The following is a 17,673-nucleotide window of genomic DNA, read 5'->3' on the forward strand; positions in this document are numbered from 1 at the left end:
TGGGGGTCTTTAAACAGAGGCTGGATGGCCATCTGTCAATGGGGATGCTTTGATTGAGAGCTCCTGCATGGCAGAAGGGGGCTGGACTGGATGACCCTTATGGTCTCTTCCAACTCTAGGATTCTATGACTCTAAGGGCAAACCTTTTCTGGACAACTGTTGCCAAGAAAGCCCCCTGGCAGAGTGCCCATAAGTTGGAAAGGACTTGAAGGCAGACAAAGCCCCTCTGGCTCCTGGAGACAACCGGGGGGGGGGGGATTGTCCAAAGAAAGAAAGAAAGAAAGAAAGAAAGAAAGAAAGAAAGCCCTTTTGGAGGTAAGGGGTGGGTGAGGAGGGGCCTTGGAGGGACGTGAGAGGGTCTCCCCCTTGGACTGGTCCAAGCCAGGGAACAGGAGCCGCCCCGAAGGCTGTGATTCGGCGCCCGGGCGGAGGGCAGGACCAGGCCTTCCCCGAAGGGCCCTATAAAGGCCGGGCTCCGGGCCCTTCGCCTCACCCTCTTCCTCTTCACTGCACGCGGAGCTGAGCCAGGGTAAGGAAAGGAAGGAAGGAAAAGGAGAAAAAGAAGGAAACCAGAGGGGGGGAACAAAGAAGGAGGGAGGGAGAGGGGAAGGAAGAAGGGAAGAAAGTAAGAGGAAGGAAGAAAGAAAGGAAGAAGGCAAGAAAGAAAGGGGAGGGAGGAAGAAAGAGAGAGGAACAGAGGAGTGAAGGAAGAAGGGAAGAAAGAAAGAAAGAAAAGGGAAGAGGAGGAAAGGAAGAAGGGAAGAAAGTAACAAAAGTAAGAGGAAGGAAGAAAGAAAGAAAGAAAGAAAGAAAGAAAGAAAGAAAGGGGAGGGAGGGAGGAAGAGAGGAGTGAAGGAAGAAGTGAATAAAGTAAGGAAAGAAGAGGAAAGGAAGAAGGGAAGGAAGGAAGAAGGAAAGGAAAGAGAAAGGAGGAAAGGAAGAAGGGAAGAAAGTAAGAAAAGAGGAGAGGAGGGAAGGAAGAAGGGAAGAAAGTAAGAAAAGAAAGGAGAGGAAGGAAGGAAGGAAGAAGAGAAGAAAGTAAGAAAAGAGGCGAGGAGGAACGTAAAAAGGAAAGAAACGGGGGGAGGAAGAAAGAGAAAGGAGGAAACAGGGAGGGAGGGAGGAAGAGAGGAGGGAAAGAAGAAGGGAAGAAAGTAAGAGAGGAGAGGAGAGGAATGGAAGAGAGGGAGGGAAGGAGAGGAATAGAGGAGGGAAGGAAAAGAAAGAAAAGGTTAAAAAAGAAAGGGAATGAGATATAGAGGAAGGGAGGGAGAAGAAGAGAGAAAGAATGAGAGAAAAGGTTCGGAGAAAGGAAAGAAAAGAGAGGGAGAAAGAAAGAGGAAGACAAGCAAGTAAAGGCCCGATTCGCAGGTGGCTTTGGAGTTCGCTTGTGGTGGCCGAAGGGGCTTTAAGCGGAAGGAAGGAAGGAGAAAGAAAGAAAGAAAGAAAGAAAGAAAGAGGGAGGGAGGGAGGGAGGGAGGGAGGCTAGGCTGGCGTGGGAGCTGGTCCGGGATCCCCGGCGGGGCTTTTTCGTGGCTGTGAGGCCGAAGGGAAGGGCGGGGAGGGTGCTGTGGCGAGGGAAGGCTGAGCCCCAGGAGGAGCCTTGGCCCCCAGGAGCCCCTCCAGAAGCCCTGGGCCTGGGGCAAAGTTTCCCAGGAAGTTGGAGGAGGCGAGGCTTCCCTGAAGGAGGGAGGGAGGGAGGGAAGGAGAGAGGGGCCTTATTATCAAACCAGTTTCCCCAAAAGCCAGACCAAACCACACTTACACAATAAGAAAAGTTTTATTTCCATGAATAAAAAAAAAGGGGGGGGGAAGAGGGTGGAGGAAGTGGCGCAGGGCTTGAATTGGAGGCAAGGGGCCCTTGGTGGAGGTGGGGGGGGGGAAGCCTAGAAAGGGTTTGTGGGGCGCAATGCTGAGCCTGGTGCCCCCTTCCCCTCTTTCCTCTCCCCAGGAGCAGCAGCAGCAGCAGCAGCAGCAGCCTTTTCCAGAGACAAAAGATGGTGAAAATCGGCGTGAACGGGTGAGTTGGGCCGAAGGAGGACGTGCTGGGAAGCAGCCCCGCCATGGAGGGGAGGGCCTGGGGGGTGGGTGGGGAGGGGCAGGCCCTGGAGCAGCCCTGGCAGCAGCACCTCCCAGCCAATGGGGCTCTGCCCTCCCTCCTGGCTCGGGCCAGTTATTTGGGGGAGGACCAGAGGCACAGAGACAGGAGCCCTACTTGCAAGGACACACCAAGGTCACCCTATTGCCCCCAGAGGGACCAGGCCTCCACTGCCTCCTCCTCCTCCTCCTCCTCCTCCTCTGCCAGGACCTCTCCTCCATTCCAGTCTTCTCTCCTGGAGGGACTCCAAAATGCCCTCCTTTCTTCAAGGTGGCCACATACACTTTTGCCAGGGCATGCCCTACCTTCCAGCCTTTTCTGCCCAGGAGGGATTTCAAAACTGCCTTCCATTTAATAGAATCCTAGAGTTGGAAGAGATCCCTTCAAGGGCATCCAGTCCAACCCCATCCTGCCATGCAGGAACTCTCAGTCAAAGCATCCCCATTGACAGATGGCCATCCAGCCTCTGCTTAAAGACCTCCAAGGAAGGAGACTCCATCACACTCCGAGGAAAGAGTGTGTCCCACTGTTGAACAGCCCTTACTGTCAGGAAGTTGGAGCAGGGCTAAGAAGCGTGAGGAAATCCAAAACTGTCTTCCATTTGGAACAGGACTAAGAAGCATGCCTTGATATTTCTATGAGTTTATAGCTTCTTTTTTGTTGTTGCTAATACCCTACATTTTTCTGGAAGGTGCCACATGCTGCGGCTCCCCAGCCCTCCTTTGCAACAAGGACATATTGTGGTCACCTTGTACCCCCGCCAGGCAGCTGTTTCTTTCCAACAGGCTTTGCTTTGTCCAACTTTAATGCAACTTAAAGGCAAGGGGGGATTTTTTTTCTGTGCAGCTGCCATGCTGTAAGCTTTTCTTTCTCCCCTCCTCCCTCCTGGGGCAAGGAAAGCACATGGGGAGAAGCTGCTGTACTGGAGTCTCCTTCTTTGGAGGTCTTTGGACAGAGGCTGGATGGCCATCTGTTGGGGATGCTTTGATTGAGAGTTCCTGCATGGCAGAAGGGGGTTGGACTGGAGGGCCCTTGGGGTCTCTTCCAATTCTATGATTCTATACTAGGAAGGATGTGCAGAGAGGAGTCTTGCAAGAGGAGAGGCGGCAGTGATGGTGGTGACTCACTTTCCTGAGCTTTGGTTGCTGAGTCACACCCAGCAGGAAGCAGCGGCGGCAACGTGCGCAAGCATGGGCCTCTTTCTCCTTTCCCAAATCCCCACTTGCATTTCCGTCACCCAGCTTTCCCTTACCCCTTAGAGACAAGGACTAGGATGGGAGGGCTGCATAACTGTCGGTCTGGAGGACCCACAAAGAATGTGACCTTCTGCAAACTGAAAAAGTGTAACCAGATCACTGTAGCATTTCCAATCACTGGGAGAGAGAGAGCAAGTGAGAGAGATTAGGCTAAAGTTAGTGCCTGACCTTTCTGTAGCAGGACAGGAAGGGGGTGCAAAGAAGGAGAGGTTTGCAAAGAGGAGGATGGCCTGGGAAGAGGTAGAGATGGGCAGTCTGGTCCAGATGCAACTGAAAGGGAAGGCGGATTGTCTCCAGAGGGCCCCCTCACACATTGAAGTATCATGAAGCTGCTCCCAGTAACAACTCCCTTTGAGAGCCCCCTTTCCCTGTTTATTGGCGAGAAGCATACCTCCATGTAGGAGGTCTTGGGCTCAGGCCCTGCATCTCCAGGATCTCAGGTTGCAAGGCTGATCTTCAAAACAGCCCTGTGGATCTGTAAAAGGCAGCAACTGTTCAAGCGGATGCACTTACCATGGAGCAGAAATTTTAAACTGACCTAGCAGGGGGCAACCCTTTGCAAGTGAGGGGGAAGAAAGGCTTTCAGAGGAGAGTGACTGGAAAAAAGAATGGTTAGCAGTGGGTGCATTCACTTTTCATGTGAAGGTGCTCTTTGAACTCAAGCACAAAGCATTCCCCAAATGACTGGCACTTTCCCCCCTACCCCCCCCCCCAAAAAAAAAAACCAATTGCCAAGACTTTCAGCTCTGTGGCTGTTGATTTGCCATCCAGCAGGATTGAAATTTCCCCTCCTTTTCCCCCAGCAGCACTCAGTGGGTGATGGAGGACGCTGTGTTAAAGGCAGCCCCAGCCTGAGGCTGCTTCTGCTGCTGCTTTGAGCCTCTGGTTTGGATGATCTTAAGGATGTCATAATAGGACAAGCTCTAACAGGCTGGCACAGTCTTCCAGGAAGGTCTTGCGCCAATGTGGAATGAGTGGGAGGAAAGTAATTCAAGGAAGATTCCACTTTGTATCCCTGTAGATGGTACCCAGTGCTACTTAATGGCTGAGCACTTTGTTCCTAAGGTAGAGGAACTAAAAGTTTAACTCCGTCTAACTAAAAGTTTCTATGTACAGCGCTGTGTAAATTGACAGCGCTTTATAAATAAAGGTTAATAATAATAATAATAATAGAGACAATCTGTCACGGTCTGCCTTGCTTTGTCCAGAATGGGATTAGATTCCACAACTTAAATCACTACCAGTCTTAGTGTTTGCCATTTGGCTGCAAGATGCATTGTGACATGACTGATAATCTATCTCTACTTCACTCTGCCTAAAGTTTTTCTTCCATGGTTCTTAACCTAAGGCTTTTTTCTGTTATCTACTACTTGCAGACTGATGGACAGTTAGAAAGAGTAGGTTTTATTTTTCATCATAGAGATTATGACTGTGTTAACTGTTCTCTATTTATCTAGATTTGGCCGTATTGGCCGCTTGGTCACCAGAGCTGCATTCACCAATGATAAAGTCACAGTTGTGGCTATCAATGACCCCTTCATTGACCTGAACTACATGGTGAGCACCCACAGTTGCCTTTGTGAAGCCTGAATACCTGTCCGTTATTTAGGGCAAAACTGCACTATATTTTAGCTCGCAAACATTCTTGTGTCACCGAACTATTCTCCTCTAAAGTTTTTTAGGCTTATTGGTCCTGACATTGGGTGTGGCAGGGCATTTAGGACATTAGCCCCACCCCACCCCAGGTTGAAAATTGTTAGGTCTGAGCCAACTGGAATATGATCAAAGTGATCATGCCATCCTTGTATAAATGAATTTGAAGACAGTCTCTAGCTGCAGATTTCAAATGGTCAGTTAATACTCCTTTTTACACCAAAATGTGTGTGTGTGTGTGCCTTCCAAGTTGCATGTCAACTTATGATGGCCCTATGAATTTCATAGTTTTCTCTGGCAAGGAATCCTCAGAGAAGGTTTTATCAGTTGCTTCCCCTGAAATATAGCCTACAGAACCCAGTATTAATTGGTAGTCTCCCAGTACTAATCAGGTCTGACCCTATTCAGCTTCCAAGATCAGACATGGTCTAGTGCCTTTAGAGTATTTGGTGTGACACCAAAATAGCTCCATACAATTATCCTTGTGCACATTTGCATCTAAGACTATGAGGAGAAAATGCTGTTTTTAACAGTATTTAAATACCCTTTTGTGGAGCTTCTAGGATTGCAACAGTATTTCACATCTTTTATTCCCAAACACAGCAGTACAAACTATGTAATTTCAGTTGCCCTCATACTTTCTCCATGCAGTTGTTTGTTTGTATGTATTTATGTATGTTGGGTAATAAAACTGGCTTTGGAAGGGAGAAGGTGCACAAGAATGAGACCAGAATCAAAGTGGAACCAGACAATAAAGAACAAAACTAATTTTAAGTATATTGACTTCAGGTCTACATGTTTAAGTATGACTCCACTCATGGACGTTTCAAAGGCACTGTCAAAGCTGAGAATGGAAAACTTGTGATCAATGGAACTGCAATCACAATCTTCCAAGAGTAAGTGACGTTCTTTTTACTCCCAACTGTCCCTTTTGGGTCAGGGTTGGCTCTGACATGAGTACATAGTTATTAACTGCCTGTCTTTTCTTCTTCTTTGTTAGACGTGACCCTGCCAATATCAAGTGGGGAGATGCTGGTGCAGAGTATGTTGTGGAGTCTACTGGCGTATTCACCACTACAGAGAAGGCCAGCGTAAGTGGCTGATGTACCTGGGAGGAGTTTCTGGGGGAGGGAACAGACAGTAAATGGAGGCTGACAAAAAGAAAATTTATGTAATTAGCTGCTGCTACTGCTCTGAAGAAAAATGTTGAGACTTGAATGCAACTACTGTTTAATCAACAGAGTAGTCAAATGAATGAGAACCAACCATTTGTTTAAAAACCAACAAGTCACAATACTTGGAAAACTTCGTTTTGGGACCTAGGTGTGAGAGTTCCTCCAGCCGATGCAGTCACTGATCATGCTGACGTTGGGTTCTGGATATTGTTGTCCAAAAAATTATGTTCCCATGCTCTGCTACAACCCAGTGAAGAATGTGTGAGTCTAATGACTCTACCAATATTATTCTGTCCATAGGTACTTCTTGGGAGCAGCACAATTCCTCTCCGCCATTCTTTCCCACTCTAGAGTCTCTCTATCTACCTAATGGCAATGATCAGTGCTGAAGGACTTGCACAGTTTTTGTAGTCACAGGCTTCCAAACATTACCATGGCAGCATGGGAAGGAAAATAGTGAAAAGTGATTCATACCCTGTTGCAGCTGTAATTGAATAATGCCATTTTTCCATGGACTAACCTGTCCTGGTTGTCTTTGTGTCCTGAAGCAACCCTTCATGCATAATGCATGGTGTGGGAGCTGTCAAGAATAGTTTTTTCCCCCCAGTGAAGCTGAATGGCTAAAGATCTGGGGCAGAGAAGAGAGAGTACTTATTTACACAGAACATAGAAAGAGTGAACCAAAAGATGTAATAATTAAATGTAATTTTAAGAGGTGATAAAATAAATAGATGGAGGACAAGTCTGCATATTGCTACTAGTCATGGTGGCCCATAATAATAATAATAATAATAATAATAATAATAATAATGATGTTTATTTATATACCGCTTTTCCAAATTAGATCAAAGCGGTGTACAACAGGAAGTACAATACAAAGTAAAAAAACAAACAAACAAAACATAACAGGCCTCTCTCCCCCTCAAGATGGTGGTCGGAAGAGGGCTCTTAGTCTTTCAGGCCAGGCCTCTCTCCCCCTCAAGACAGTAGTCTCTCTGTACCAATTGAGCGTTAATGCCCTGCATATGCAGTAGTTGACCACTATAGAAACGCAATCCTGGGTTACACAGGTATGTGGTATAGAGTAGATTATATGTTCTGTACATTATATGTTCTTGAAATTTTGAAAAATGCTAATGTTCTTGTCCTCCTTCTCTTTCTAGGCTCACTTGAAGGGTGGTGCTAAGCGTGTTATAATCTCTGCCCCATCAGCTGATGCTCCCATGTTTGTGATGGGTGTCAACCATGAGAAATATGACAAGTCTCTGAAAATTGTCAGGTGAATATGCAAGTGGAACTGTAATAATAGACAATAAGACGAATGAGCCCCGATGGTGCAGTGCGTAAATGCCTGTCCAGCAGCCGCTCGCTTACAAACCACAAGATTGTGAGATCAATAACAGCCATGGGCTCAGGGCCGACTCAGCCTGGTATCCTTCTGAAGTTGCTAAAATGAGTACCCAGCTTGTTGGGGGCAATTAGCTTACACGTTGTAAACCACTTAGGGAGTGCTTAAGTGCACTGCTATAGAAATGCACTTGCTATTGCTATAGAAGCAGAGTATCCTATTAATATGGGTCTGTGGGGTTTCCTAGAAGGTTTGTGTGTGGGGTGTATGGTCATGGGTTCAGCTATTGATGATCTCTTTCCTTCCAGCAATGCTTCTTGTACCACCAACTGCTTGGCTCCCTTGGCCAAGGTCATCCATGACAACTACGGCATTGTGGAAGGCCTTATGGTAGGTGAACTACTTGCTTGTAACATCTCAACCTACTCTCCGGCAGTGCCCTCTGGGCCCTTCTTGCAAAATATCAGTGCAGTATTTAACATGGGAGTTGAGAGGCCTGCTCTCCTCTGATCTCTTCAAAGACCAACATTGAGAAAACCAGTTCTTAAAGATGCGTGTACTCACCCTTCTTACTTGTGTGGAGTTATAAGGAAAGTATGCATGCAACAATATTCCTTCCAGTTGCTCACACTGAAATAATACCATTAAATAGCTTTATACCTAAGAAAGTACTTACACCTAGATTTAAGATTATCTATCATCTATTGTTTGAGCCCCCTTCCCCAGTGATTTCTGGCTATAGCTCTGCTGAGCACCTTCAAGAACTAGAGCTAGTGGAACTTCCACTTTCCGCAAATTTGCCCTGATCACAGTGTTGACAGGAAAGGAGACTGCAATGAAAGAGTGGTACAGTTCAGTGTGCCCTGGGCCATCAAGACAACAGTTGATGTAAAAGATGTATCTTGGGCTTGCTGACATGGGATAACCTACTCTTTCTGCTCCAGACCACAGTCCATGCCATCACAGCCACACAGAAGACAGTGGACGGTCCTTCTGGGAAGCTGTGGAGAGATGGCAGAGGAGCTGCTCAGAACATCATCCCAGCATCCACAGGCGCAGCTAAGGCTGTTGGCAAGGTCATCCCTGAGCTGAATGGGTGAGTCCTCTTTCCCAGTCTTTATGCATGAGGTATAGGATTTATATGGGCTGCTGAAAGGAAGTGTATGTGCACTGTAACCAAAGTCATCTTGTATAACTGCAGGAAACTCACAGGAATGGCTTTCCGTGTCCCTACTCCAAATGTGTCTGTTGTGGACCTAACATGCCGCTTGGAGAAACCAGTGAGTATCTAGAAGCCTCTGAGCCTACTGTTGTGTAGAATATCTTCCCTTGTAGCTATGAGGACTACTTGATAATGCAGAAAGATTATGCCCTTCCTCCCAACCAAACAAAGTTGCAGGTTTGCATATCCACCAGATAAACATTGGCAGTGTGAGATATGCATGTACTGTATCTTGCCTGTGCCTCAGCACATCAGCCTGATTCCATGATCATTCCACCTCAACTAAGCAGGACTGCAGCAACCAAAGCTTGAAAAAAAGTCTTTGGGGGACAGCAACTTCAGTAACCTAGCCACTGTGACCATTGGCTATGCTGTGTCTGGGGAAATCTGGAAGTTGCAGTCCCAAAAGTAACTTTTCCAAGATCTGTCAGGAGCTCTGTGTGTCCTATACAGATCATTTATTCCCCTCAGCCAAGAAGGCTTCCAGAGTGGTTTCCAAATCATCAGTTTGACAGTTCACTGCCCTTGGGTTTAGAGTCTAATTAAGACAGGACACACAAAGAAAAGGGGAAGGCAGTGGGGAAGGGATTAAGCCCAGCACAGGCAGGCTGTTCTTTTCTCCTTCAGAGGCCACAGCAGTTGGAAAATTGGGGAATTAACCTGTTCTGTTATGATGATGGTGAGAGGGACCAATCATAAAGCCAATTCAAGAAAAAGCTAAAAGTACAGCAAGATTGAGAAATGTAGGAGAAAAGCAGCACCCCTTGGCTGGTGTAATTGCATCAAGACTTCCTTTCTAGCCTGTCACAGTGACTTAAACATTAGCGACTACACTTAGACATCTGACTCCCAGAGTTTCACACCTCTATTTCTTTTTTCCTCATAGGCCAAGTATGATGACATTAAGAAGGCTGTGAAGACAGCTTCTGAGGGACCCATGAAAGGCATCCTTGGATACACAGAGGACCAGGTATGCTGAATTCTCCAGGAATAACAAAATTAGGAATTGTTCATCCCTCCAGATGTTAAGACTCAAGTCCCAGCAGCCTCACCTAGCATAGCTAATGGTTTAGGAATGCAGGGAATTGCATTCAATAGCAGCTAAGAGGGCAACACTTTTTTCTACCTCTAAGGAGCAAGTGCTGCCACAAGCATTGAGACACTTTATAGCAATTTCTGTTACCATAATGAGGATACAAAAATATGTGGCTGAATAGAACTCAAAAGGAATGTGGTCCCTTTTGTTTTCCCTGATGTCCAATGAGACTTGGCCATTATGTTGCATAAGCCATCATTTTGCCTTAACTTGGATAAATGGATGGGGTTGTTCATGGCCAACACATACCTGATTGTTGTTCAGTCCTGTGATGCTATTCTGTTTATTCCCAAGGTTGTCTCCTGTGACTTCAATGGCGATACCCACTCTTCCATCTTTGATGCAGCTGCTGGCATTGCACTGAATGATCACTTTGTCAAACTGGTCTCCTGGTAAGAGATGGGTCTGGGTGACTTTTCTAGAGAGCTAGACAAACTGGGAAATCGATGATATTTGAGTGATTCTGGTCATTTCTTAATTATGGGGGATAGGAAACAGCACTTGGAGTGGATATAAGAATATATGATGGGATAATGGTGTTGCATTCCTGCTCTCTTATATATTATTATTATTATTATTATTATTATTATTATTATTATTATGCGTTATTTATATAGCACTGTAGATTTAGACAGCGCTGTACATAAAAACAATAAAATAGATAAAGTGAACCCAATGTTTATCTTCTGGTGGAAATTACATGCTGCTTACTACTATGATTTCCTTTCCAGGTATGACAATGAATTTGGATACAGCAACCGTGTGGTAGATTTAATGGTTCACATGGCATCCAAGGAGTAAAGATGAGCATTATTTTTTGTCAACTTGGCTCTGCATAACTTGCAGTAGAGGCTCCCTTTGTTCCATCTGCCTCTGAGGAAGTGGAGAGGCTGGAAGAAACATGGGTTTCAATAACACCTCCCCTCTCAATAAAAGTAATCACTGTTTCATGTATTTTCTCGCTTGCTTTTTATTGTGGGGAAAGTGAGGGTGTGGAGACAAAAGCCACTTTTTAAAATATGCATTTGAGAATGTTTGTTCTCTTCGCCTTCTCTCTCTTTCATACACACACACGCACACAAACACACACTTCTTGCAAGCAACATGACAGCTTCCACATGAAAATATCCTGTTAGAGCCTACCTGTATTGCCTGGTTGCATTATTCGGTCCCCTCTTTTCTGCAGCATTGCACTGCACTGCTTTTTGAAGAGTGAGAGAGGTCAGTAGGGATGTCCATTTCTGCAGTATTAAGGCTTTACTCTTGTGGATAATAAATGGAATTAAATGCTTTAGAGTGAACTCTGTACAAGGCTCCCTGCCCCCATAGTTCTTTCTTTTGGGGACAGGGTGACTGAAAGAAGGGGGTTTAACCACGCCAAAGCTTTAAATGCTAAAAGTGCCATCAGCTGAAGAGCTGAGTCTAAGGCAGGGAACCATGCCACCTTCCAGAAGCCCTTTTGCACTATACAAACCTAGCACTCATTCCACTTTTAACTGTCATGGCTGCATCCTATGGAGTACTGGGGTTTGATGCCCATCTGGCCTAGTCTACATAGCCAGTGGCAAGGGAATACTGGCAGCTGCGCACTTCTCCCTGTGCCGGTGAACAAGAGTCACGGCTTCTAGTAAAGGGATCCTAGTAATGTGCATACCTATGGAATAGCCATCTATTAACTGAGGGATGCAACTTAATAAAAAGTTTATTAAAATTATAAACAGGATTTTTTTCTCACCCTACTACTGTATGTATGTTAAATGTGTATATGAAACCAATAGGGAAATAACTAACTTGTTGGTAGCCAACGTAAGAGGAAACCAAAATATGTGTACAGTAGTTTTTGCTAGGACGGGTGAATAAGCACAGCTTTTTCACCATGGAAAGGTATCCAAGCAGCAGCTGTCAACATAAGCAGATGTCCTGGGTATCTAGTCCATTGAACACTGGCTCTTTTGTCTTTAATAACTGATGACAGCTGTGGCATGTTCAGCTTCCAATCCTGTCCTCCGCTGTACAGATAGTCTGAATTTGGCTAGTCCCAGCCTAACGTTCAAGAGATTTTGTCACAGTACTTTGTGACTGTGCACTCTGGGCTTATGTACATAGCCGTTTTAAAGCAACATCTGTTCACTTGCAATGGTGCCACTAACAGCAGTTGAAGGTACCGTATATGGATACCCTACATAGGCAGGTACAATCCTAGCACCAATGGATTGTGCAGCAGAGCTGCTTGCTGTAATTTCTGCATCTTAATTACTCCAGATAATTAGTCCATATGGAACCACTTGTGACTGTGAAAAGCTCCCTGACATCTTTTTGATGGGAATAAGCATATGGCAGTTTCTAGACACTGAAAAATACTTTACCAGATGTAAATGCATTTCAGGATAAGAACTCTTTTTTTGCCTGCCATTCCCTTGCCTGTTGCTATTGGGGCAGATAATGTAGCACCACCCCATATGCTTTTATAAAAGCAAGCTATTAACTTTATGTGCTATATAAATAGCTAGTTCCAGCAGGCAGCAGCCTCCTCTGCAATGGAGCATGTGTTGTGCACCTTCCAAGTCATTTCTCACTTAGGGGGACCCTAAGGCAAACTTATTATTATTATTTTGCAAGATTTCTTCAGAGGAAAGGGAGGGAATGGGAAAATTGGTCATTGGGGCTACCAGTATCCTCCTGGAGAGATTATTTGAAATACTGCTGCATCAGAACATGCTTGAGGGAGCCACTTTGGGAAAATGGATTTCTACCCAAGCATAAGTCAGAAGATCATAGAATCATAGCTGGTGAGTGCATTTCCAAATGTGTAGCAAGTCCAGTCCATTTCAGGACAGAAAGAATCTTAATAGCTAACACTACTGTCCTCACATCATCTTTGTTCCTACTTAGGAAAACTTCCACAAGGTACAGTGGTACCCCGGGTTACGAAATTAATTCGTTCCGCCGCCGCTTTCGTAACCCGGAAACTTTCGCTAGCCGAAATGCCCATAGGCGCTAATAGCGAAAGCCGTGATTCCGTGTGAAATCGCGCCGAAAAGCACCAAATTTTTTTTTCGTAACCCGAAATAACCTTCGTAACCCGGAAAAATGTTTTTAAATGGATTTTTTTCGTAACCCGGAAATTTCGTAAGGTGGCGCATTCGTATCCCGGGGTACCACTGTACTTTTAAAACATCTTTGATCTTCCCTCCAGAGGGCACTCCAGTCACAAAAGCAGTCAGAGGCTTCTTGAGAAATTCAGTATTCTCTGCCTAAGAAAGAAGCTGGTAGCCTAACCATGGACAGAAACAACCTGGATCTCTGATGCTAATGGAGTTTAAATTTGACTGCCTGGATTTTATGACTTTTTCTCTCCCAGAGCCTGCATTGATATACCGTCAGGTCATCTTAACTGACAACAACAAAAATAACATCTTGACAAACTCTAGGTCTTTTTTTCTCTCCTGTATGATTCTTAACACTTTTGTCTAAGGAAGAAACCAGCGGAACTTCAAAACCTTTCATGATGTATTTTGTGCATTTTTAGTTGGGCCAATAAAGGTATCACTGTTTTGTGGATTTTGGGTATTACAAAGTCTTAGGTGGTGGTTGCACATATTTCTGCCCACAGAATCCATTAGTTGGTTCTAGATTGTAGAACCTTGCCCATTTTATGTACTTTGGTTTGATGACTGTTAAAATATGCATCCCAAAGATTATGCCACTGAGCCAGTCTTGCCATCTTAAGAGGAGAAAAGGGACACTGTCATGAACTATCAGGCCAGGAGACTATCCTGAAATGCTCTGGGGTGATGTAGAAATTCAGATCTTAGGTCTAGAGGTATATGTAAGCATCCACCCGGTTTGAAAAGTTTAAAATACTGGGAATAATACCCAAGGCTTTTCCCTGTGTGGGACTAGTTCAAGTGCTTCCATTTATGGGAGAGAAACACATTCTGAAGCAGAAGGGATGGTGACATAGTTTGAAGGTGGCCTAACCAGTGCAGGAGATAAGAATGCTGCTTTGCATTCCTAGCAGATAATAGCAATAATCCCAAGGTCTGTTGTGATGGTTTGCTAGGCTGCTTTGCAGGGCCTTAGTGGATTTCTAAACATTAGTGGTACTATGGTTGGTGCTGGGAAATTGGGGAGGGAGTCAAAGGCACCATTTTGAAGAATCATTGGTTTTGTGCAGGGGCACCCCCCCATCTCCTCCACATGAAAGATGTGTTTGGTAATAAGAGCACTGGCAAAACCAAGAATGGGAATGCAAAATAACCACACCACCTAAGACCTTAGCATGGTAATAAGCTCTGTGCTTGGCCCTATTATTTTTAAACCACCTTGAAGTTGTTGTTTAGCAGAAGCTAACATATTCTCTCACAAGAGAAGATAAAAAGCAAAACAGGAAAAGAGGGCAGTACTAAAAGCTAAAGGCTAGAAGACAAGACTATACCAGTTACCATTCTTTATATCACCAGGTCAGCAGCTGAAGAACTGAGTGGGAATAGCTGGGACTGGTCCTCATTGCACAAAAGGAGTGGAGGTCCAAGGAGGTCCTCCTGCTTTTAAAAATCACTTTAGTATGTGGCCAAAGGGAGTCTTGCACATGAGCAGAACCAACATGTAGGATGCTCTTTGCTCAAAGACATAGTAACTATGCAATCTGGTATTGGTGACTTAAGCAACAGCTGACCAAAATGAAATATATGACATCTGTATAACCACATGCCAGAGAGCGCTGGCAGCAGGTGTATTGCCTCAGTGAATGACAATATTTCCCCAATGACAAAATAGATTTGTTATAAAAAGTACGGAGAACGCGTGGGTACTCTGCAAGCAGTGAAAACATTACTGTGCAGCGCTTTGCTGCTTAAACTACTGAAAGATATGAAATACAGTTGCTAGCTAATCTGGACCTTAATGCAGCAGCCACTGGGAAGGAAAGAACCTCTCCCAACTGTCCTTAGCAGAATGATCATCCTGGTCCTGACACCTGTTGTCTAGTCTGGAAGCAAAAAGCAACATCCAACGTGTCCAGAAGAAATTTTGGAAGACATTTTGAAGGAGGAAACAGTCCTAATTCCTTCCACATAAATGTAACATGGATGATGCAAAATACAGATCACTAAATGGATTTTAACTGTTAAAGACAGGTTTGCTAATTTTCCATGTGAGGTTTGCTGCATACTTTCTTTAACCACTTACCTGGGAAGTAGCAATGGTGCTTCAGAGACAATTATTTTGTAAAATAATTACACTTGTCCCTCCATATTCGCTAGGGTTAGGGGCACAAGACCCCTGTGAATGTGGAAAAACTGCAAATAACAAAATCACCATGCTTCTACCTGAGAGGACCCCTCTCTAGGAATCTCTAGGTCCTCCAGTGCAATTCTGTGGTCAACGTCCGATAGACACTGACCAAGAACTGCACTGGAGGAGTCATCCCTTCTTATAAACAGATTTCTTATACATGGATTCAAGAATCCACGGTTAAAAAATGTTCAAAAAAAGTATAAATGTCAAATATCAAACCTTGATTTTTCATTTTTTTTACAAGGGACACCATTTTGCTATGTCATTATATTTAATGGGACTTGAGCATCCATGGATTTTGTTATCCACGGGGGGATCTTGGAACCAAACCCCAGCATATAAAAAAGATCCACTGTATTCACTTTAGGAATCTCTAGGTCTTTCAGTGCAGCTTTTAAAGTTAACCATAGAGTTGCACCGGAGGACCTAGATATTCCTAGAGAGAACATATTAATCAAATCCATGAATAATCAAATCCACAAATATGGAGGGATGAAAAGTAAATCATCAAATTAATGATTTTCATTAATTAAAATAAATTCTGTCTCTCCCTTCTAGAACTTTACTGCCATCACACAGAGAAGGGTTCCTTTATTGCACAGGGCTCCCAGGGACCGCTCTCAGAATGGAATGGAAGGGGCCTGGAATGAGTGACGAGTGGGGGACGCATTTTATCACACACACAAGTCCCTCACTCCTTCCGTTCCATTCCCCATCTGTTCCAGAGGAGGAGATTTTTGAGAACTGTTCAAAACAGTTCTCAAAAATCTCCTCTCTGGAATGAACTGGGAACAGAAGGGCAGGGATGGAATGAGTGAGGGACTCTGTGTGCAGTAAAATGCATCCCCCACTCATTCCATTCCCTTCCTGGCTCCTTTGGGACCGTTCTTGTCGCATCCCAGGAGCCCTGTGCGATAAAGTCTATAGTTCTGGTCACAGCTGGTACCAAGCTTGAGTGGACACTTGGCAAAGTATTGCCACTTCCAGTCAACCATCCCAAGAGTACCATGTCTCAGACATTAAAGACTGTGCTGGCTCAGACCAAAAGTTTACCTAGAAAACTCCTGTTTTCCTCTGGCCAACCAGCTGCCTTGGGGAAGGCCATGATCAGGACATGAATGAGACAGCCCTTCCTGCTCTTGCTCACCATTCAAATACTAGCATGCCGGCTTCAAAACCTGCAAGTTAGACACAGCCATGTCAGTTATCAGCCTTTCCTTTAATGCCTCCCCTCAAGCCATCTAATCAAGCAACCTACTTGAGCAACTTGAAACCCTAAATTGAATGTATTACAGCCTGTGTGAAATAATATTCCTTGTCTGTCTTGGGTTTACCACCAGCCAGTGTCACTGAATCATATTAAGTTTTTAAAATTTCTCCACACCATGCATAAGACCTTACCATGCCTCTGCTTAGCTGTACCTTTTCTAGATTAAACCCAGCCCCAACCATTATGGAAATGCATCGCCTTCATTTGAGTTTCCCTTTTCTGCCCCTTTTACAGCTCTATCATAGGCAAAGTGACCAGAAGTGCATGCAATATTTCAAGTTATGCTGCATTATAGATCTGTACAATGCATTACAATACTAGCTGCTTCCTTGTTCAATCTTTTTCCTTATAATTCTTGGTAAAGGAGTTTTGCCTCTTTCACAACTGAAAGAGTGGGATGATGAAAGTTTACACACACACTATACCCCCCCCCCCCCCAAATAAAAACCCCACATACAGCAAGTTCTTCCCTTTCCTGGTCCGCAGATCCCGAAACTACTTGCTTACACTTAGCTGAATTTTCCATTGGGTTTTTTTTGGGGGTGTGTGTGGAATCCTGTTGAAGTGCTTTGCTTTTGATTTGATTTGATTTGTCACAACTCTTCATAAATCTGAAAGCTTGTGTGAGAGCTTGGCCCCATATAAATGATCTAAAATGTTTAAAAATACTAAAAATGTATGTTGGAAGGGTCAAAAAGAGGTGGTGGAATTGTGAAAAAGCTAGAGTATTTTGGACTAATATTCACACAGAAATGAAAAAAAATATTTAAATTCACAGAACGTGGAGACCCCAAAACGTATCTGCTGAATATGGTAGAAAACCAATCTTTAGGGGGGGAAATGAAGGGAAATTATTATTTCTTGCTATAGTGGCAGCAGGAATGATTTATGCAAAAAATTGGAAGAGTGAAGAAATACCTAAAATAGAAGAATGGAAATTTAAACTCTATGATCTATAGGAAATGGATAAATTAACAAGTTTAATTTAAAAAAAGGTTCATTAACAAATTTTTATAAAGACAAGGACTCCTGGAAAAATTGTGTACAAAAGGAAGGAAAAGAGAGTAAGTTTATTATGTTATTAGAATAATGTGTAAGGAATTCAGATGATAGAAGTAATAAATAAAGTGATCAAATATATATAATTAATGACTTTAGAGATTAATTGTGATTAAGAATTTAGATAATAATGAATGCTAAAAGTAAAACACAATTTTTGTTTTAAAATAAAAATTAACCTATTGGATTAAAGTTATA

General features: G+C 44.1%; 1 protein-coding gene across 2 annotated transcripts; it reads left to right on the forward strand.

Moving 5' to 3' along the window:
* Positions 1-486: 486 nt before the first annotated feature.
* On the forward strand, positions 487-10,802 carry GAPDH (glyceraldehyde-3-phosphate dehydrogenase). 2 transcript variants are annotated; one of them, XM_089488910.1, is made up of 12 exons: positions 487-529; positions 1,955-2,020; positions 4,812-4,911; positions 5,797-5,903; positions 6,008-6,098; positions 7,346-7,461; positions 7,839-7,920; positions 8,475-8,626; positions 8,732-8,810; positions 9,639-9,722; positions 10,143-10,240; positions 10,580-10,802. In XM_089488910.1, the coding sequence occupies exons 2-12, from the start codon at positions 1,998-2,000 to the stop codon at positions 10,647-10,649; spliced, it is 1,002 nt and encodes a 333-aa protein (XP_089345036.1). In that variant the 5' UTR covers positions 487-529; positions 1,955-1,997; the 3' UTR covers positions 10,650-10,802. The 2 variants fall into 2 exon arrangements, with proteins under 2 accessions (XP_089345036.1, XP_089345037.1); XM_089488911.1 differs by having other exon boundaries at positions 491-529; positions 1,961-2,020.
* The last annotated feature ends 6,871 nt before the right edge of the window (positions 10,803-17,673 follow it).

Source organism: Sceloporus occidentalis, unplaced genomic scaffold (genome assembly GCF_023333645.1).
Source record: "Sceloporus occidentalis isolate IW3139 unplaced genomic scaffold, rSceOcc1.0.p SCAF_1, whole genome shotgun sequence".
Lineage (NCBI taxonomy): Eukaryota > Metazoa > Chordata > Lepidosauria > Squamata > Phrynosomatidae > Sceloporus > Sceloporus occidentalis.

Coding starts and splice junctions, on each gene's coding strand:
- GAPDH (XM_089488910.1), top strand. CDS start 1,998: ATGGTGAAAATCGGCGTGAACGG. Junction 4,912..5,796: donor TCATTGACCTGAACTACATG/GTGAGCACCCAC, acceptor TATTGACTTCAG/GTCTACATGTTTAAGTATGA. Junction 7,462..7,838: donor AAGTCTCTGAAAATTGTCAG/GTGAATATGCAA, acceptor CTTTCCTTCCAG/CAATGCTTCTTGTACCACCA.